Source organism: Gobio gobio (genome assembly GCF_949357685.1).
Source record: "Gobio gobio genome assembly, chromosome: 23".
NCBI classification, from domain to species: domain Eukaryota; kingdom Metazoa; phylum Chordata; class Actinopteri; order Cypriniformes; family Gobionidae; genus Gobio; species Gobio gobio.
The window spans coordinates 43,987,068-44,010,247 of record NC_137119.1 but is presented as its reverse complement, the minus strand read 5'-3'; the positions used below and the strand labels follow the sequence as shown (position 1 = coordinate 44,010,247).

Genomic DNA, 23,180 nt, shown 5'->3' with positions numbered 1-23,180 from the left:
AATTCTTCACCTTAATTCTTAATTCTTTTGCAGTTAACATCTGTCTTTTCTCCGCCACATGTTTTTGTCAGATCCTGCTGACCCAACGAGCATTTCACTGTCCAATGGTCATGCCTTAACTGCAATGTCTAGTATTGCATTAGTATTGCATCCTCATGGGCATTTAAGGTAGATCTCTTTTTTGGCTCAATTTATCTGTAAAAGAAAACATGCCTTATAATTCTGCACACCTGAATATAAGGTTTTTTTCATTTCCAGCCTTCATGAACAATTATATATCACTTATACATTATTAAATACTAAATTAATAGTAGTTGTTAGGATTACTGTGGTTTGGAATTGGTTAAATGTGCCTGGAAAAAAAATATGATCAGAAAATCAACGTGCTTAATAATTCTGCACACAGTGTATATCCGGTACCGGCTGATAGGCAGCAGTTTTAAACATTCCTCTGCATATTTGTGTCAGTCTCTGAAGACGGTTGAGGGTTGGCATTTCAAACAATTTACCTCAGGTTTTTCACAACCACAGGGAAAACACATTGTTTTGCAATACTCAATACTCATGTCCGCATTATACTAGTGTACAAATATTGCATAACACATGCTGAAACATACTTTGTTTGGTAAGTAGTTTAATCTTTTTTATCTTACATATGAAGTGAACCGCTGGCTTTCCTTAACGGCTTCATTGTGTGAGGAACTGTTTGGAGTAACATTGCAGAAAACATTATTCTTTTATTCTTATTTTTATATTTCTTATATTTTAGTTCAGCTTCTTCAGTTTTTAAATTAATGAATTTTCTATACAGATTATTTTTCTTTTTGCAAGCATTTATTATTCCCTTTGTTAGTTCTTTAATAGGACAGTGTTTATTGTACAGGGACATAAATATATCTAAAAAGTTATACGCCTCGTCAACATCTGTTCCTTTATAGACTGCACTCCAATCTTGAAGCATTAGACTATTATTGAGGTCATTTATAAATTCCTCACTTTTTATCCGTTTGTAGGTTAACTTACTGTCTTTCTTACTTTTCTTTTTACAATCATGATCAAGAACAATAAAGATGGGTAAATGGTCAGTTATGTCACATATAAAGAGGCCACTAGTAATTTTATTCCCCATGACGGAATGAAAATATTGTCAATAATTGTAGCGCTATGTGATGTTATTCTTCTTGGTTCAATTATTGTTGGATAGAGAGACATAGTGAACATTGTATCTGAAAAGTCATCTGTATATTTATGTTTAGTTGGATTTAATAGGTCTATATTAAAGTCACCACAGATAAATAATGTTTTATAATTTACACTGGAAAACAGTTTCTCCATCCATTCATTAAAAATGTCAATATTTGAACCAGGTGATCGATATGAAACGCTTACAATAATGTTATTTTTTTTTTCATGTTGTATTTCAACGATTAGACATTCCATAATTTCATCTATTGCTAGGGTCATATGTGATAAAATCATACAGTTGATGATAGTTATGAATATATAAAGCAACCCCACCCCCTGCTTTATTTCCTCTATTTTTATATAATAAGTTGTAATCATCAAGTCCAAAATCTATGCTTTTGTCATCATTAAACCAAGTTTCAGTAATAGCTATGATATTAAACGGGTAAGTGAAATGTTGCAGATACTCTTTGATGGAATTAAAGTTAGTGTACATACATCTACTATTAAAGTGTATTATCGATAATTTGCCCTCCAATTTCACATTGTTTTCAAACTGTTCTTGTGGGATATAATTACAGTTTTTAACAATAGAAAAGAGAACATTTATGTCTGGGTATATATCTGCTGCTGGATCTATTGTGTCGTGTTCATATGATAAAGTGTCTAGTTCCATTTGGTTATGGTGGAGGATATTGTGCAGCATGTCCATGTCATTGTTTTGAGTAGGCTTATTTAATGTATTGAGCATGAGATGAGAGTCACGAGTTACCTTGTTTTCATCTCAGTATTTATCAAGATCTTCTATATTCCTCACCATCAATACTCTTGCTTCCTCTGGAGTCCCGTTTAATTAAATGAAGATTTTGCAGTTGGTTACCCAAGTGTGTTGTATCTTGTGTTCCTTTTTAAGCATTCTTGCCTTTTTAGCGAATTCAGCATTTCTTCTCGTTTAGTCATTATTAGATAAAAAGTCAAAAATATGATTTTAAAAGTCAATAGTGAGATAAAAAGTCACAAAATACAACATGCTAAGTCATAATTATAAGATACAATGTTGAAAATATGATTTTAAAAGTTCTCATTATTAGATAAAAAGTCAAAAATATGATTTTAAACATCCTCATTATTAGATAAAAAGTCAAACATATGATTTTAAAAGTCATAATATTGAGATCAAAAGTAGCAAAATAATACATGCGAAGACATAATTATAAGATAAAATGTTGAAAATATGATTTTAAACGTCCTCATTATTATATAAAAATTCAAAAATATGATTTTAAAAGTCATAATTATAAGATAAAATGTTGAAAATATGATTTTAAATGTCATCATTATTAGATAAAAAGTAAAAAATATGACATGCTAAGTCATTGTGTGATGAACAGTTGAAATTAGGACTTTAAATTAAAAATTATGACTTGGAAAAAAAAAGCTGAAATTAGATTTAAAAAAGTCTAAATTACGACCAAACACACTAAGACATTTAAGAGATGAAATCATGCTTGTTATTAATTTATTTTTTTAAATGTGCTTTACAAAAAATGTATTCACACTTATAATAAGCGTTTACATTATTGTTTTCATTTTGTGGAATATATTTTTTTACATGCGTTTTTACATTATGAGATACATTTTTACAACAGAAATGAATCAATCAAAAACTTACTTAAGCTTTTCATCTAAAACTAAACTCATGTCCTCTCGTCAGTGTAAAGCTGCTCTGAATTTGACGCTCTATTCACGTTCGGTGTGAACGCAGCATTTACTGAAAGTTACTTTTAGATTCTTTATAAAAGTCTCCTACTCTTAGCAAGTCCTAGTTTTTAACTTAAGTCAAAGTTTAAGACTATTCTTAAGAGCATTTCTGAGACGTTTTATACATACGGGCCCAGATGAATAGCCTACTTTTATCACCCCTTGCTATTAGACACAAAAGGGCTTTTCACACTGCACTTAAACTTGAGTTAACGTTGTTCTAACCTGCTTTTATCTCCGGGTAAAAGTAATGTTTCACACGTGTAATTCAGAAACGGGGTTAGCACTTTTAACCCGGAGTTATGAAGCCCTGCTTTTGCGGTGCCAAACGTATGAAGTGTGAAACAAAGTGTTTGAATGTTACGGTTAGATGCTTAACAACAGACAGCCAATCGTGTGCCATGTTTTCACGTACTCTGGAGAGTAAGCTGTGTTATAAACAGTAGTTTCAGTGTTTGAGGCCACTTTGTGGCGTTCGCCAGTGACACTGATACCACAAATATGCAAATAATGACGTTAACCCAGTGGTAAGGAAGCGTGTGAAAAGGCATTTTATGAATAACCAGGATTAATTGTCATCCCTGAGTAAATTATGAGCAGTGTGTGAAGCAAGATTACCCAGGATTCTGTTTATCAAGGGCTTAGAACTAGTTCAAGTGTGAAAAGCCGTATTGCTCCAGAAAGCTCAAATCCACATGACAGTTCAGAGTTGTGTTGGGGATAACCCAGGAAGGGACCAGGAAGTTGGAAGTGCAATTTCATTAAAGAAAAAATGTACTGAAGAATAGTTTGCAGTTTCATCAGCAAAATATATATAGAATATAATTCATATATATATATAATAGAAAAGGAACTGGCCCTCAGATGTGTCCACAACATTGAATCTGGCCCCCTTTTAAAAAGGTTTGAACACCCCTGTGCTAGACAGACGTCTTTAACTGATGCGCTCGCGTCTTTTGCAGCATCTCGAATTATGCGTTTCTATGGCTACACTTTGGCAAGTATGGCAAGTATAAATGAATCTGCATCAGTCAGGTGGTACAAGTAGGAGCACTCAGAAAATTCCCATCTTACAAGCTGTAATTACGAGCTCTACAAGGACATGAATGCTTTTTACAAGTTGAAATCTTGTAATGACCAGTGGCGGAGCCAGAGTGGTGACCAGGGTGCCACCCCAAAAATTTGATTGCTAGTCGCTACTTCCATATCACCTCCTATTGAAAGCAGTGTTAATTTTGACAGCAAATTTTGATTTAGTTTTAGTCATAGTCTTTTTACTAAAATGCCATTTAGTCATATTTTAGTCACCTGAATTGTTTTTAGTTTTAATCTAGTTTTAGTCTCCTAAAATCGAATGTGTTTAGTTAAATTGTAATACATTAAGCATTTAAGCATTACATAACCGACTGTCACTTGAACTGACATTTTGACATCATTTTGTTTTCGTCACTCCGACGCCATGTCGGACAAATGAAAAGGAACCCCTACCAAAACGCCATGACTTACAAGAGAACAGGAACTGACTGAAACATCTTGCTGGAACTTTGCTTTACAGAATAATTAATCTGATGTCATCATCTTTACCTTATCTACTAAATACAATGTACTTCCCTTATTTGTAATCCCACATAAGTCATGCTAAAGATTAACAAAACATATTTTTGAACAAATTAACTGAATCATATAAACTTCCATTAATCAAGGCGCCCCACACACGGAAGTTCAATTCCAGTTATCAAAGTCACACTTAATACTCTCATGTTTCTTTGTCATTTTTTTCTGAAGACGGAGGCAAGGTGTGGTCATAGCTTTAGTATAAAAACACCAGATACCTTGTTCTCCACATCACTTGCTAAAACAACGGTAAGTCAATTTCACTTAATAATTTTATAGATATCATTTCAGTTACATATTGTATTTTCTGAGGCATGTTTAAAACCAAACAGAACTGTTCTGCTTTCAGTATATTGTAGGAGAACACATTGCACACATTTTTGTGTAAAACTACTAAGGATGGCTGATAGCAAAAGCAAGTATTAGCTTATTTCATCAAACAGATTTAAAAACAATACCAGCTATCAATGTGATCTTTTCAGTCTTTAAAAATATACAATGTTGTTTTTTTTTCTCCAGTGGCTGTGTCCCAGTGGAGCTCAGACTTTGTACAAGAGCTTCTCCCTGCTGCCGAGAAGACAGCCCTTCTCTACAATCTCTCTTACCTGTGCCTGGCCAACTTCCCCAACCTGGAGAGACTCCTCAGGAGTCGGGCTGTGGAAACCCAGCTTCTGTTCGGATCCTCTGATGCAGCCATGCTGAAAGTATGTTTCACATTTCTCTTGATTTCAGTCATTCATCTCTGTCACCTAGAAAAAAATAAATACATTTGTGTCAATTCACCAATCATGAAGGGTCTGTAGTAAATAGCTTTTAGATTACATTTAGCTAAATTGGTTATGAGAGTCTCAGCCTTAACTGGAAATGAATACATGATACAATCTAAAAAGATGGTGCTATATAGCTCTAAAAGTGGTTCTTTGGCTCGAAATCATAGGGGAACCACTTTAAGTGCTGTATAGCACCAAATCTTGGTGCTTCAGTGGTTTTTCACTGGTTCTTTGGGATATCTGAGGTGCTATATAGCACCGCTACCATATACAGAACCTCTTAAGCCCCTGTATTGTTCTTCAGCGGTTCTTCAGTTGGTCTTTGGGTTGTTAAAGGTGCTATATAGCACCACTGCCGTACAAAGAAACTTTTAAGCCACTTTAAAGGTTCTTTACAAGCCAAAGAACCACTGTTGGTGCTGTTTAGCACCATTTTTGATGAAGAAATAAAATGTGAATGGGCACCTCTTATGGGTTCTGCAAAGCACCATTTGACAAAGGAGCACCTTTAAAGATATGGTGCTATATAGCACCAAAAGTGGTTCCCCTATGATTCCCTATGACGAGCCAATAACCACTTTTAGTGCCATATATTTGTTTTAGAGTGTAATATCATAATGTGAATTTCAGTTGTTTTTTTTTACTGACATTTTAGGTAAAATATTTTATAACCTAAGAGTTTGTACACATCATCTTGGTTTTAAATGCTTCTTATAAATTTTAAAGTTTAAATTTTAAACTTTAACAATACATTTTGCCACAGCATTATGAACAGCATTTACAAGACAACAGGCATTGAGAGTTCTGAATTTTTAGTCGTTTTTAAAGTCTAAGATTCTTGATCTTATGTCTCTTCCTTCTCACAGTGTATTTTGACCAGTAAAAACCTGGTCGAGTCGCTGTTTCCCATGTTGGTGACAGCTGTGGAGAAAAATAAGCCGCTTTTGGCAGTCAATTACCTAGGAAAGGCACGAGTCTGGATCAAAGACATTATCAATGATGTGGACAGGATAGTGGAAAAGTAAGAACATTTTCATCATGAAAGCATTTTTTAAAATACCTTGAGTAATAATTGAATTATTCTTCTACATGCTATAACTGCTATAATCAGGCAAAAGTATGAACATGTTTTAAGCTAGTTACACCAGCCCATTGTTATAAAATGCTATTTTCACTGCAACATTTCTTCAACATTGTGTAGGTATAATTTACATAACAAAGATGTAGCATCGTCCACCAGTGATGTTATCCAGGAAAAACAAGATACAGACAAAAAGATTACAAAACAAGACCACGAGTTGAAGCAGACTGAAAAAACTGTGGGTGATCTGAACTCTCAACTCCAAAAAACCACAAAAGAGCTTGAGGAAACTGAGAAAAAGATAAACCGCAAAAGCCAAGAGATTCAAGAGTTTGCCAGATCCATATCCAAAAAAAGAAAAGGCCTCGGCATCTTCGCTGCAATCGTGCCATTTATTGGGCTACTTGTTCAAAGCATTTATGGTGCTATAAAGGATCCTAAAAATCGTGCACAAATTAAGGCTCTTGAAGCAGAATTGAACCGCTTCATCGCTGACAAGACTGCTCTGAAACGGAAAGAGTGGCAGATCCAACTCCAGCTCATTGATTGGCAGATGAAGGCTGCCAAAGCCAGTTTTGAACGGAGTGAGTCTGTTTTCTTTCATGTTTAAAGTATACCTAAAAAGATTCAAGTCTAGTTTAAGACAGGCTATCCACCCTATCTGCCCTACATAGTATTGGAAATTACTAATGTCACATACTATTTAAGATGTACACATTATGACGCAGGCAAGGAGTGAATGTGTGGCTTGTTGTAACATGTGTATTTCCTCTCTGCAGATTCCATACCCGACCCTATCCATCTAAATGAAGTTCAGAAGAGCTTGACAAAAATTCAGGCAATTCTGATTCAGCTCAAAAACTTCTGGGAGAGTGTTGCTCAAATGCTGGACCACCTGGAACAAAAAACCTTTGTTGGAGAAAATCTTATCGTAGACCTTGCCGAACTAAAAGATGAATTTCTAGAATCAATCAAAACAGCCAAAGAGGTAAAATTCATGTTTACAAAAACATATCCAGTAAGATATTCTAACATATTTTATTTGTACCCGAGGGAATGCTGGAGGGTTCCCTCATAAATGGCAGTCTCCGTTTGTCCAGCCGTTACTAAGGTTTCATCTGAAAGTCTAATGTGACTTGTACATAATTTAAATTCCTCAGGCTTGGAGCAGTTTTGGTGAAGGCTGTAAAAAAGCTTCTGTCCTCTTTAAGCTCCAAACCAAAGATGCCTACAAGTTTCTGGAGGTCAGTCCTTCCTCTTTCTCCAAGGTGGAGTGGCAAAAAGAGTACGAAAGTGTAAAGAAACGACTGGAGAATATAGACCCACCACAACGTGTGACATCCTCTGGTACAGCTGCCATTTCTGAATGATCTACAGAGCACTGACACGCACGAGTGCCTCATCCTATATGTTTTCTGTCTCATGATGCTGGGATGATGTTTAGCTTCTTAAATACTCTACTAGAGTTCTGTATTCCCTTCTACTTAATGCCTAAACACTCTTTATATGTACTCCTCTCCATATGTATAATCTCTTTATGAGCTCTTGCAAAAACACTCTTTGCTAAAGAAATGGATAATGAATAAAGTTTGATAACATCATTATTGACTACTGTTTTTCTTTTAAATAATCTTACATGTTTGATATTTTTATGTCTGAAGTCCTTGATTTAAGTTTTCTGCAATATTTTGTTATCTTAAACTCCTTTTGATGTCACTGGATACACACAAATTTTCTCATTATACAGGCTACAAAATATTTTCTTGTTTCATTCTGATCATGAATAAGCTCTCATGCGGAGGATTTTAACACAGTTTACGAGACTGAACCGGTGAATGTTGTAATATACAGTGTCATACTGAACATGTTTGAGTGTAACCTTGCTGGTATAGCCTTTAAAATAATTCAATCATTCGATATAAAGATAGAAAAGCCTTTTATAGTAACACTTTATTTTACAGTGATTGTGTTACAGAGTATATACTTAATACAAAATGTGATAACATGCAACAAAATGTACTTAATATGTAAGTTATGGAACAGCCTGTAGTTACCAATTACAATTATAAACAAATATTGCATATGCATGAATACAAACTCTGTCAATGTATACCTCATGAAAATATCAACAAGATGGCTTGCACAATATGTGTTACATGTGAGCAGGGATGGAGCAGAGTGAGAATTCAAATGCAGCATGAATTATTTAATAACAAACAACATCAAAAGTTAATCCAAGAACAAGGGAATCCAAAACAGGCGAGTGCAACGACCGACAACCAACAACCGAAGCACTGGGGTATCTATACACAAAGGGAAACATGGTTAACAAGATAACAAGGGGGGGTGGTAAATGGGAAACACTTAGGGAGACTAATCAACAAGAAAAACTACAAAGAACTACAAAATAAAGCACAGGAAACAAACACTTTAGCGTAAAATGCCAAGGACAGACACAGAGCATATGTGACAGAGCACTCTCTGGATTCAGGACAGAAGACTGAGCCCTCTCGGGATTCAGGACTGAAGACAATGTTCTCTCGGGACTCTGGACAGAAGACGATGTACTCTCGGGATTCAGTACATGGATGAGAGACAAAGTCCTTTCTGGATTCTGGTCAGTGGCTGGAGCCATCTCTGGACACTGTTCAGTGGCTGGGGCCATCTCTGGATGCTGGTCAGTGGCTGGGGCCATCTCTGGATGCTTGTCAGTGGCTGGAGCCATCTCTGGACACTGGTCAGTGGCTAGAGCCATCTCTGGATGCTGGTCAGTGGCTGGAACCATCTCTGGACGTTGGTCAGTGGCTGGAGCCATCTCTGGAGGCTGGTCAGTGGCTGGAGCCATCTCTGGACGCTGGTCAGTGGCTGGAGCCATCTCTGGATGCTGGTCAGTGGCTGGAGCCATCTCTGGATGCTGGTCAGTAGCTGGAGCCATCTCTGGAGGCTGGTCAGTGGCTGGAGCCATCTCTGGACGCTGGTCAGTGGCTAGAGCCATCTCTGGATGCTGGTCAGTGGCTGGGGCCATCTCTGGACGCTGGTCAGTGGCTAGAGCCATCTCTGGATGCTGGTCAGTGGCTGGGGCCATCTCTGGATGCTGGTAAGGGGCTGGAGCCATCTCTGGATGTCGGTCTGTGGCTGGGGCCATCTCTGGATGCTGGTAAGGGGCTGGAACCTTCGCTGGACTCTGGACAGTAGGCGGAGTCCTGGCTGGGCTAGGGACAGTAGGTCAGTGCTGCACACTCTGAAGATGACTCTGGACTGGTGGCCATGATGGGATGAGACTCTGGACTGGCAGCCATGAATGGATGAGACTCTGGAATGGCGGCCATGACAGGACGAGACTCTGGAATGGCGGCCATGATGGGACGAGACTCTGGTGTGGCGGCCCTGATGGGACGAGATTCTGGAATAGCGGCCATGATGGGACGAGACTCTGGTGCGGCGGCCATTATGGGACGAGACTCTGGTGTGGCGGCCATGACAGAACTGCTACATTCATCCTCTGCGACTCCCACAGTGAATGCAGAGCCGCTTACCTGAAGGGCATTATGAAGGAACTCACTCAGTGACCCTCGAGGACCATCACGGATGAGTTTGCATTGTAGCTGGTTGTTGAGTCCATAGCAACAAAAAAAAATCAAAACAAAGTCTGGGTGCTCAGTGATGTTAGCAATGTTCAAAAAGTATCTGATGTGTCGAGTGAGTGAGTCCCTTGGCATAAAACAATTTTTTTTACTGTTTAAACATAAACCAGATACAGAAGAGAAAATATTAACCCTCTCGAGTCGGCCATCGCACCAGTGTGATTGGCTTGCTTTTTTTCTTATCAGTGCCAAAGAGACTCAAATAACTCTGTCGTTTTTTTTATCATTCAGGCAAGTGTTATACATCATTATAATCTGTTAAGTTTCTTTTTTTTTGTACAGTCACAATAAAAACTAATTGTTGTGCTTTTTGCAAAATAAAGAAATCAAACATGATGCGCGATCTGCAGCCTCTCTGTCAAAGACGTTCATTCAGATAGTCTTCAGAAAGTGACCTCTAGCTTAGTGAGTACTTGTCTTACAAACATGAGACATATGTCTATAAAACGCTGAAATGTCAGATTTTAAACAATGTAAACCAAATCAAAAACAAATATTCTGTGTTTATGTAATCCGTTTGAAAGCAGCGGCTCATTATACACTAATGCGACCACGCCCATGAAGCACGTGCTCTATTGAGATTCAAATACTGAGGCGACGCCCACATACACATCAACTCAAACAAACACATCGACAAACACATCGTGCACGAGGGCGCACTGAAGCTTTCTTTGATAAAATTAGCTCAAAATTACTGTCAGATGTAAGTCATTACCTTGACATACTATACATCATTTAAAAGATCTAAGACTCAAGCTTCCATTTTTGACCTCTGTTTTATTCTCAAAGTCATATAGTGACCGTAATTTGTTAATATGTGTCAGGAGTTATGAATATGAAAACCGTCGGTACCTTCTAAAGATTGTAATATGAGCGTCAGCTGCTCTCATTCATAAAAAACTCTTCATACTTCATACTGGCAGCCGGAGGGCGCTCCGTGCACATGTAGTCCATATATAGCACGCATGAAGAAGATACCATGTGACATTGACATAAACAGCTTCCAGAAATCGCTCTAACATGCAGATACCACGTTTGAAGATAAACACACAATCGCAACAATATATGGCTTATCTGTGTTATTTATACCATGTTGGGTGTTTTCATAATAGATGATATTTATAATGCAATGCTACTCAAGCTTTTATAATTATGCAGAATATTGTAAAATATATTTTCTGTCTGATTGTTTGATCCAAAGCCAAATGAGATCACATAAGGTTATTTAAAACATTTGACTTGTGATATAAAGTAAGTTTGGAGTAAAACATGGTTTTAATCTCATTAGCTAATTGTTGTGTTTTAATAAATTGGTGTAATAAATCATAAATTATAGTTTAATAAATCATAAATTGTTGTGGCAGAGAATATAGATTGTTTTAAGTTATCTGGTCTACCTTTATGAAGTAACTCTGCACTGTGCCTAAGCAGAATTTCCCCTTGGGGATAATAAAGTTAACTAACTAACTAACTAACTAACTAAGCAAAAAACTTACTTCATTTTGATTCCCCCCCAGAAATTTGTACTTATCTAGTTCTTATCCAGCTCATTAATGCGAGTCCTTTGTTATCTCAGGTGCTATATCATCATTATTCATTAGATATCACGCCTCCTCGCATATTGGCTTTGTGAAGAGAAACTGTCTTACAAATTTTAAATCAGTGTATTGTTTTATGTGAATGAGTAGGCTCAATGATTCTCACATCAGTTTAAAGAAAAAACTCTATACAAATACAGACAGGAGTCAAAAGTCTTGGGAACAGAAATCTATTGTGTGTTTTGAGGCCTTAATTTTATCACAATTTTTTTTTGTTTTTTCAAAATCCGTGCATAAACATTTTTCTCTCAAAAATACAAGCATGTACATAGATGTTGCTCACATATTCTGGTAGCCCAGTTTGTGCTGAATACAGTGTAATTACACTTTTGCCATTAATGTGTTTATAAACAACTGAAAAAAAACACAAATGTCAGAGCATGTCAAAACTTCTAAAGGGCCCCAAAAGAGCTTAGACTCCAGAGGGTTAAGGCACTCAATAGCTTTTTTTTAGTTTCTTTTCTTTTTTTAAATGGCAGTGTCGTCCGCTAATTGAGAGCATTTGAACTCTTTCTCCAAAAGTCTAATACCGCGAAATGTATCTCTTTTAATATGTATGGCCGTGGTTTATGAAGAAAAGAAACAGTGAAATGGTACAGCCTTGTCGTATGCCTCTACTGATTTTAAACCTGGATGACGTTCCATATGATAACTTCATCATCCAGTTAGTGTCCAGATCAGTTCAGTTTTTACCTGAAGTCCAAGATTGCTTGCACAATATGTGTTACATGTGAGCAGGGATGAAGCAGAGTGAGAATTCAAATGCAGCATGATACAACATCAAAAGTTAATCCAAGAACAAGGGAATACAAAACAGGCAGGAGTGCAACGACCGACAACCAACAACTGAAGCAATGGGGTTTATATACACAAAGCGAAACATGGTTAACAAGGGGGTGTGGTAAATGGGAAACACCTGGAAACTATACAACAAGAAAACAAACAAACACTTCAACGTAAAAGTCCAAGGACAGATAGAGCATATGTGACAGAGCACTCTCTGGATTCAGGACAGAAGACTGAGCCCTCTTGGGATTCAGGACTGAAGACGATGTTCTCTCGGGACTTTGGACAGAAGACGATGTACTCTCTGGATTCAGGACAGAAGACTGAGCCCTCTCGGGATTCAGGACAGAAGACTAAGCACTCTCTGGATTCAGGACAGAAGACTGAGCCCTCTCGGGATTCAGGACTGAAGACGATGTTCTCTTGGGACTCTGGACAGAAGACGGTGTACTCTCTGGATTCAGGACAGAAGACTGAGCCCTCTCGGGATTCAGGACTGAAGACGATGTTCTCTCGGGACTCTAGACAGAAGACAATGTTCTCTCTGGATTCAGGACAGAAGACAGCCCTCTCGGGATTCAGGACTGAAGACGATGTTCTCTCTGGACTCTGGACAGAAGACAATGTACTCTCTGGATTTAGGACAGAAGACTGAGCCCTCTCGGGATTCAGGACTGAAGACGATGTTCTCTCTGGATACTGGACTGAAGATGATTTCTCAAAGAGCAACCTGGGTGTGCTCTTTGATACCAATCTTTCGTTTGAAAGCCACGTTTCTAGCACCTGTAAAACTGCATTCTACCATCTTAAAAATATATCTATATTACAGCACATGCTCTCAATGCAAAATTCTGAACAGTTCATGACCTCAAGGCTAGATTACTGTAATGCTCTACTGGGTGGTTGCCCTGCTTGCTTAATAAACAAACTCCAGCTGATCCAAAACGCAGCAGCTTGAGATCTTACTAGAACCAGGAAGTATGACCATATTAGCCCGGTTCTGTCAACACTGCACTGGCTCCCTATTAAACATTGTATATATTTAAATATCTTGCTTATTACCTACAAAGCACTAAATGGTTTAGCTCCCCAGTACTTGAGCAAGCTCTTAACACATTATACTCCATCACGTCTACTGCGGTCTCAAAATTCTGGCCAGTTGATAAAACAGAGAATATCGAAATCAACTTCAGGCGGTCGATCCTTTTCCTATTTAGCACCTGAACTCTGGAACAGTCTTCCTAACATTGTACGGGAAGCAGACACGCTCTGTCAGTTTAAATCTAGACTAAAAACACATCTCTTTACTATGGCATACACATAAAATACTTTTCGATTAAATGATTGTTAGGCTGCATTAACTAGGTCAGCCGGAACCGGGAACACTTCCCATAACACCTGATGTACTCGTTACATCATCAGAAGAATGGCATCTAAGCTAATGTTAGTCTCTCTGTTTTATCCCAAGGTTTACTGCAGTCAGCCGGATCCAGGCCGTATCCAGATCAGATGGTGGACCTGCGCCCAGACAAGACCAACGCATGAACCTTAAGTGTCTGCAGAGACCATGTCAATTAGACTCCCCCTAAAATTGCCTCATCCTCAATAAAACCGTCTCCGGCGTGTTGCCTCCGATCTTTTGAATATTGCACTTTAATAATCGTTTCATCAATACAGAATCCTCAATAAACCCGTCTCCGGCGTGTTGCCGCCGATCTTTCGAATATTCCGATCTATTATGACCTCTGACCTGAAAGTTGTCAGAATAATAATCATACGCTGTTTGTTAATTGGCCAGAGGAGAACTGATCCCGCCGACTGAGCCTGGTTTCTCCCAAGGTTTATTTTTCTCCATTATGCTCCTGATGGGGTTTTGGTTTCCTTGCCACTGTCGCCTCTGGCTTGGCTTGCCCAGTTGGGGACACTCAATTTTTCAACTAAATATCCAAATAAATATAATTATTAAACTAAATTAACCATATAAACTAAATTACTGAGCTAATTACTGATCTAAAGCCCACATTGTCACTGTATGATAATTGAAATGAGCTGATGACATCCCCTCTTTCTCCAGAACGGCTATACGCCTGAATAAAATTCTGTTGCATTATTTTCCTGTTTAACATTGTGAAGCTGCTTTGAAACAATCTGCATTGTTAAAAGCGCTATATAAATAAAGTTGACTTGACTTGACTCTGGATTCAGGACACAAGACTGAGCCCTCTCGGGATTCAGGACTGAAGACGATGTTCTCTCTGGACTCTGGACAGAAGACAATGTACTCTCAGGATTCAGGACAAGGATGCGAGACAAAGTCCTCTCTGGACTCTGGTCAGTTGCTGGAGCCATCTCTGGACGCTGGTAAGTGGCTGGAGCCATCTCTGGATGCTGGTCAGTGGCTGGACCCATCTCTGGATGCTGGTCAGTGTCTGGGCCCATCTCTGGATGCTGGTCAGTGGCTGGAGCCATCTCTGGACGCTGGTCAGTGGCTGGGGCCTTCTCTGGACACTGGTCAGTGGCTGGGGCCATCTCTGGACTACAGTTTGGAGAGGATTTAACGACCATGGACAAAGCCATACGCAAACAACTGTGGCCAAAGGTGGAAGCTGCTCGGCAGGTAGGAAAGAAGGCTTACTTCCTCAGTGATGAACTTGTGCATTCGGATGGTGATTTATTCACGGTGGAGGAGAGAGTTTTGTGATCCTGGGAACACGCTGCTCACGTGGTCAATAAAATGATTGTATGCTGTAAATAAAATGTCATATGCTTGGTATAGGTCTAATTAATATGGAAACATATGGGTAGCAATATTCAATTTGCAATGCAATATGTAAAATGGCAATGCATTTCAATATTTAAATTTACAATTTCTATACCATGTGTTCAACATTTGGAGCAAAATGATAATTCAAATTTAATAAAATAATTTACATTGGCTATGTCCAACACTAGTTTTAACATATAATTTAAACATATATTTTACCGCTTTAGAAGTTGCAAAATTAAAATGAAAATGTATTCCAGAAATGATTAGATATGTTAAACATGTTCAAGCAAAAATTGTAGCAAAATTATGATTTAAATGTTATTTTTCTTGATTGCATTTACTCTCACAGTTAAGATACTTGCGATTGCATTTTCATTAAATGTTCTGAGTTTTTACTCACAAATAATCCTAGACAAGCTATCCAAGATTATAGCTTGCTATATCGGTTTAATTTTTTTCTCTATTTTTACCATCGGATTGTTGTTTATGCATCAATTATATTAATAAAAGGACGTATAGTCCATCTGGATTTATTTCAGTTTACGGACAGAATGGATCTTTGTTATATAGCCAAACTATAAAGTTAAGTTGCACAGTATATTTTTTGAAAGGTTTTGATTTGGGTTAAGTATTATTAAGGTCAATTTGGGATTTAATTTCTATTGTTGAGGTGTTGGTAACATGTTTTGTTTCGCATTTGTATAAAGTTGCTAATAGTGCATTGGTATCTTTGTCAGATTTATTTTTATATGTCAGGGGAATTCGCGATTTGCTGAAAAGGAAAGCAGTTTTTTTGTTTTGCAGGAAATTTTAATGTGACATTCAAGAAACACATGCGTCTTTGTCAGAGTATAATTTATTGAAGAGTCAATGGGGGGATCATTTATGGATGTCATATGGGAGTAATCGGGTAGCTTGTGTTGCAATCTTAAAAGGTACATTTAAAGGGGAAAATAATTCAAACTAAAATGCACGATCCAGGTAGATATGATAATGGTAATAGAAAAGAATGCTGAATTTTTTATTTTGGGGAATATTTGCGCAAATCATTTTGAGATTGAAAAAACAGTGGAACAATATAGCAATGCACAATTAGTACATGGAGGGGATTTACAGTGGGTACGGAAAGTATTCACTGTACACACAATATTGGATTCTGAAAAGGATTGTTTTCCACCTCTTCCAAGTACCAGGTCTGTTCTTCCTGAAATGAATAATTTATGTTCTACTTTTGACTTGATTCATATATGGAGACATAAGTATCCAGAAAAAAATCTGTTTACATGGTGTTAATGAGTTCTCTATAGAGGCGCCTATTCTTACAGATCACAAAGCTATTTTTCTCTCATTAAATACAACTGAATCCAAAGATGTAAAAACTTTTACGTACTGGAAAATGAACCAGAATATATTGACAGATGTGCAGTTTAGAGCTGAAGCAAAAAGGTTTATCATAGATTGCTGGAAGGAGGAAAATAAAAAAAAATTGGGAATTAATAAAGTATAAAATCAGAACTTTAGCCAAAAGGAGAGGAAAGGAAATACTTTAATATGGAATAAAGGAATGTAGAACTTGCATCTATGGTCAAACTGAATATTAATGGACAATTAACAGAAAATTCTAAAGAAATATCAAGATATGTGGCTGAATTTTGTGAGAAATTGTATTTCTTATAATAACAAATTGAGTAATGCAGTCATTCTTAGATTCTATTAAAGATGGCATTCAAAAGATATGCGAGTCTTCTATTGAAATATGCAACCAATAGATTTCTTTAAATGAAGTATTTCTCTGTATTAACAAACTCAAAGACAATAAGCCCACCCGGGAATGACGGTTTAATCAGTGAATTTTATAAATATTTTCCAAAAGAATAATCACCTTTTTTGTTAGCTGTATTTAGAGAAACTATACAACAAGACAATTTACCCAATTCACTGAGACAAGGTTTGATAACTTTATTACCAAAGCCTGATAAGGATATATTATTTTTAGAAAATTGCCGTCCAATTATGCTAATTAATAATGAGGCAAACATTTTTGCACAAATATTTATCGAAAGATTGGAGAACTGTCTTGATCCCATTATTGATGAATGTCAATCAGGATTTATGAAAGGTCGTCACATTTTAAATAATAATAGGCTCCTTTTGGATTTAATTGACTGCAACAAATGTATTACATATAATAGTTTTGTTTTATTTGTTGATTTTTTTAATGCATTTGTTACTATCGATCATAACTTTATGTTGGAGACCTTAAATTATTTAGATTTTTGAGTATACTTTAAAAAAGCAATTCAAACACTATACAATGACTGTAACAGCTCAGTTAAGTTATTTTATGGAACGTCATCCAGGTTTAAAATCAGTAGAGGTATACGACAAGGCTGTCCCATTTCATCGTTTCTTTTCTTACTTGTAACACAAACCATGGCCATACATATTAAAAGAGATACATTTCGTGGTATTAGACTTTTGAAGAAAGAGTTAAAATGCTCTCAATTAGCGGACAACACTGCTATTTAAATTATATAAATTTTAATTAGGAAAATTAAACAAATTAAACTCATGGTTAATGAGAGATCTATCATTAAAAGGAAGAATATTGTTATCCAAAACCGGGGTTGTCATGCTTGGTGTATACAGCTCTTGCATTAGACATTCCACAATCAGTCATAAAAGAGGTGGATACTATTTTGTTTAATTTCATTTGGAAGAACAGACCACATTATTTAAAAAAAACTTGGAACAGTTTGTTTCTATGTGATCCAATTGAAGATGGTGGTCTAAATGTAATTGACTTTAATACTTCTAATTGTGGAACAAGTGGATAAATTACTACTTCAACTCTAAATGCAAATTTTTGAATATCATCCCTGAGTTAATTTTCCGATAAAGCTTTCTTCTTTTCGTAAACATTTTTTTTTATTATTATGGATGCTCATTTTTAAGCATAACTTTTATCCACACAAATCTGTGATTTGTAACAACACATATATTAGGTTTAAATCTTTATTTTACAGAAACTGGTACAATAATGGTCTCATTTTGGTCAGACAGTTATTTAAGAATAATGGACATCTTTTTAATTACTGTGAATTCCTTAATTATTATAAGATCCCTGTAACTGCTAAAGAGTTTGCAGTAGTATTTGATGCCAATCCTAGTGGCCTTATTCAACTTTTATCAGGCAATGTATCTTCTGAGTCTATCCCCGTATATACTACTAATCAGTCAAGTATTAATGTTGTGAAAATTATAGATACAATTTAATAACTTTTATATTATAGAATTATGTAGAACCTTTTTGGAACTCAATGTATTATAACCACGGTCCACTGTAACAGCCTGTAGTTACATATATCTGAATAATATGAGGGGCCCACCAACTATTATATTAACGCTGCTAAACCATATCTTAGTATGTTTCCCAGTATATTGTCACAAACACTGAGACCAAATGCAATTTTTATACCTTTATATAAAGTAAAGGTTTATGGTACACCAGAAAAATAACCATAACAATACATATACATGAAAAAAGTGAAATAATACCAGTACAGTAAGTCAAAGAAATATAAACACCCAGATGATCTGTGATACAAATCAATAAAAAAATGTAAACAACAAAGAAAAAATAAGAAATGGTTCTCAGATCAGTTCAGGGTTGTAGATGAGTGATTATTTAGGTAAGTATGGAATCCCTACTATGAACGTTGCAACTGTTAAAGTTTGGGACAATGTCCAAATCCTGTTGATGCTGGAAAAATCCACACTCAAAAAACAATATATATGTCTTCAAGTGTTCTTCAAATAATCCACCAAAAATAATATATAGTCCAGAGTCAGGATATCTGCTATTCCACAAGGAAAATGCAGTGAGAAACATCCATGGGTTAGGAATCACTTGATATCCATATATGTAGAGCCTTGGCAACTCATACAGATTCACCACAACAATACATTGATATATGGTAACCTTTTTAAAGAGTCCATCTACAAAAATAAAAAAATCTAACATTAGCTAGAGAGCCCACGTATAAATTATATACATCAAATGAAAACAAATACACAACATAAGGAGAAACAAAACAGTTTCTCAATCAGGACTTCAATGTGTGTTGCTGGAGGTACTAGGCTAATACCATGCTTCCCTCTTCCAAACAAAAAAACTTCTACTCTACTCCCAATTTATATACAAGGGGTTTTAGCGCTCCGGCGCCCCCTAATGGTGAATACAAGGGTAACAGCTAACACTGTTACAGTATAATTAGATTAGATTAGATTCAATTTTATTGTCATTACACAAGTACAAGTACAAGGCAACGAAATGCAGTTTAGGTCTAACCAGAAGTGCAATAGCAGCAAGTGCAGGATATACAATGGATGCGTAAGTGCAGGACATGGATATGTACTGAATATGTATAAATATGTATAAATAGAGAGACGTTATTACTATAAACAGAACTGAATTTACAGGTGAATATGTACAGTGAATAAATATACAGATGGCTATTACTATAAACAGAATTTACAGGTGAATATGTACTATGAATACAATATACAGATGGCTATTACTATAAACAGAATTTACAGGTGAATATGTACTATGAATACAATATACAGATGGCTATTACTATAAACAGAATTTTACAGATAGAGGTATACAATAATATGCTAGGCTAATATGAGGAATAGCAGTGGATTAGGGTAGTGCAATAAATTATGGACAGAGCTATCCGGAAAAAAAAAGTGGAAAGTGCAGTGGAAAGTGGTTGCATATTACAGTTAGAAGTACAGTGCAAAATGCAAATGTAAACATTGGTACTATAAATACAGTCGGCAGTGCAAATGAGCATAATCCAGTTAAGATATGGCAGTGCAAGATGCATATGTAAACAGTTGTTACTGTGATAAACAGTCGGTAGTGCAAATAACAAAGTGAAGGAAGATGTGAGGTAGGAGAGTTATCAGTTTATGAGGGAAGTGGATCAACGGGGGTTTGAGTTCAATAAAGAGACAGCTCTGGGGAAAAAACTGTTCTTTAGTCTGCTGGTCCTGGTCCGGTGGATCCTGAAACGCCTGCCGGAGGGCAGGAGAGAAAACAGTCTGTGGGCTGGGTGAGAGGAATCCTTGAGGATGCTGCGAGCTCGATGCAGACAGCGTTTCCTCTGGATGTGTTCGATGGCAGGCAGTGGAGTCCCTGTGATGCGCTGGGCAGTTTTCACCACCCGCTGCAGTGCCTTGCGCTCCGCAACAGAGCAGCTCCCATACCATACTGCCACACAGTTGGTCAGGATGCTTTCTATTGCGCAGCGATAGAAGTTCACCAGGATAGCCGAGGAGAGCTGATTCTTCCTCAGTGTCCTCAGGAAGAAGAGGCGCTGGTGAGCCTTCTTGACCAGGCTGGAGGTGTTGGTCGTCCACGACATGTCCGCCGAGATGTGGATCCCCAGGAACTTGAAACTGGAGACACGTTCAACAGCCATTCCATTGATGTGGATGGTGTCGTGTGTGCCTCTTGACTCCTTCCTGAAGTCCACGATGAGCTCCTTCATTTTGGTGGTGTTGAGGAGCAGGTTATTATCAGCGCACCATGTGGCCAGGTGCTGGATCTCCTCCCTATAGGCAGTCTCATCGTTGTTACTGATGAGCCCAATCACCGTAGTGTCGTCCGCAAACTTGACGATGGAATTAGATCCATACACAGGCTTGCAGTCGGCGGTGAAGAGGGAGTAGAAAACCGGCTTAGCACACAGCCCTGTGGTACACCAGTGTTAAGAGTGATGGATGTGGAGCAGGTGAATCCTGAACGAACATTCTGGGGTCTGTCAGTTAGGAAGTCCAAAATCCAGTTACACATTGAAGTGTTGATGCCCAGGTCTCCAAGTTTGGCTATTAACTTGGATGGGATGACAGTGTTGAATGCTGAGCTGAAGTCAACAAACAGCATGCGTGCATAAGTGTTCTTATGGTCCAGATGGGTGAGCACAGAGTGCAGTGCCATGGAAACTGCATCCTCTGTGCTCCTATTGCTGAGGTAGGCAAACTGGTGTGAGTCCAATGTGGATGGTATAGAGTCTTTTAGGTGTTCCAGGACCAGCCGCTCAAAGCACTTCATGACGATGGGTGTGAGTGCTACAGGGCGGTAGTCATTAGGGCACCTCGGGTTAGAGTGTTTCGGCACTGGCACAATGGAAGTGCGTTTAAAGCATGTCGGTACAGCTGCTTGGGCAAGAGACAGGTTGAAAATGTCTGTAAAAACCCCAGCGAGCTGCTCCGCACATGCCCTGAGCACACGTCCAGGGATGTTGTCTGGTCCAGCAGCCTTGTGTGCGCTGATCCGGCTCAGTGCCTTGCAGACATCTGTGGAGGAGAGTGTGATTGGTGGGTGGTCAGCTGAGGGTTTGAGCTTGGTGGCAGTTTCTCTGTTGTCTCTTTCAAAACGAGCATAAAAGTAATTTAGCTCGTTCAGGAAGTTGACATCAGTGGCTGCGGGGGTGGAGTGGGGGGGTTTGTAGTCACTGATGGCCTGGATGCCCTGCCACATGCGTCGAGGGTCAGAGTTGGAAAAGTGACCCTCTATTTTTAGCTTGTAGCAGTGCTTGGCCTTTTTGATGCCCCTCTTCAGGTTAGCTCTGGATGTACTGTAGGCTTGTGCATCACCTGATCTGAAGGCAGTATTGCGTGACTTCAGCAGGAGTCGAACTTCCCTGTTCATCCAAGGCTTCTGATTAGGGTATGTGGTGATCTGTTTCTGGGTTGTAACACTGTCGATGGTGGTATTGATATGATCCAATACAGAGGAAGTGAATGAGTCAATGTCCGTGTGAGCGCCACTGGTGGCTTGAGAAGCAAACATACTCCAGTCTGTGTTTAGAAACCTTTCCTGGAGTGTGGAGTCTGCCCCCGCAGGCCACACCTTGATGGTCTTTACTGATGGCTTCACACGGTTGATGAGGGGTGAATATTTGGGTGATAGAAACAAAGAGAGGTGGTCTGACTGTCCCAGGTGGGGGAGGGGTGTCGCAACGTAAGCGCCAGCCATGTTTGTGTAAACATGGTCTAAGGTTTTGTTTCCTCTGGTGTGGCAGGAAACATGCTGGTGAAACTTGGGTAGCACTGACTTTAGGTTTGAATGATTAAAGTCACCTGCAACAATAAAAGCAGCTTCCGGGTGATCAGTCTGTTGTTTACTGATGGCTGCGTGAAGTTCTTTCATAGCAAGCTTGGCATCAGCATCCGGAGGAATATAGGCTGCAGTGATAATAGTGGAGGTGAACTCCCGCGGTAGATAAAACGGTCTACATTTAACCATGAGAAACTCCAGGTTAGCTGAACAATGACTCCCAACAATAGCAGAGTTTGTGCACCAAGCTTTGTTAATATAAATGCACAATCCACCCCCTCTGCTCTTCCCGGAGCCATCTAGTGTTCTATCCGCCCGGAGTGTGTGGCGTCCCGCTAGCTCAATAGCGGTGTCCGGTATTCCGCTGTTTAACCAGGTTTCAGTGAAGATTAGGACGTTACAGTTCAAAAGTTTCTTACTGTGTGTAATGCTGAGTCGAATCTCCTCCATTTTGTTCACTAGCGATCGTACATTGGCAAGGAAAATGCTGGGTAAAGAGAGCCGGTAAGGAGTTAGCCTTAGCTTAGCTCTTAGACCTCCACGCCTACCCCGTCTTTGTTTACGATCACAGCGCCGCCTTCTAGCACTTCCGCCCGGCCGGGCAGAGCGCATCGCCTCGGGCGTCCGAGCGATCTCAGGAAGGAGTTGAAGATTGTCCATAAAACTGTCGGAAATTCGCAAACCAATATCCAAAAGCTCACAACGGGTGTACGATGTAAAAGCACAACTGTTCTGTACGAACAGACCCGAGATGAACAAGAAAAATACCGCAAAATTGCAGAATCTGGAGAGACGCTGAGCCTCGCGATCTACTCGCGCCGCCATCTTGGTCATGTCTAGAT

The 23,180-nt window shown here is 38.3% G+C and overlaps 2 protein-coding genes across 2 annotated transcripts in view; both read left to right on the top strand.

The window, feature by feature from the left end:
- Positions 1 to 4,959: 4,959 nt before the first annotated feature.
- On the top strand, positions 4,960 to 7,781 carry LOC307120029 (uncharacterized protein; the record flags this gene model as incomplete). Its single annotated transcript, XM_079806855.1, has 6 exons — positions 4,960 to 4,975; positions 5,080 to 5,264; positions 6,197 to 6,351; positions 6,532 to 6,995; positions 7,191 to 7,399; positions 7,572 to 7,781. The coding sequence occupies 6 exons, from the start codon at positions 4,960 to 4,962 to the stop codon at positions 7,779 to 7,781; spliced, it is 1,239 nt and encodes a 412-aa protein (XP_079662981.1).
- Positions 7,782 to 15,002: 7,221 nt separating this feature from the next.
- Positions 15,003 to 23,180, top strand: part of LOC307120028 (uncharacterized protein) — a gene marked incomplete at both ends in the record, with an annotated part of 37,449 nt that continues 29,271 nt past the window's right edge. The window contains one exon of the mRNA XM_079806854.1: positions 15,003 to 15,105. Coding sequence (XP_079662980.1) covers positions 15,003 to 15,105 — 103 coding nt within the window. The remainder of the gene's footprint in view (positions 15,106 to 23,180) is intronic.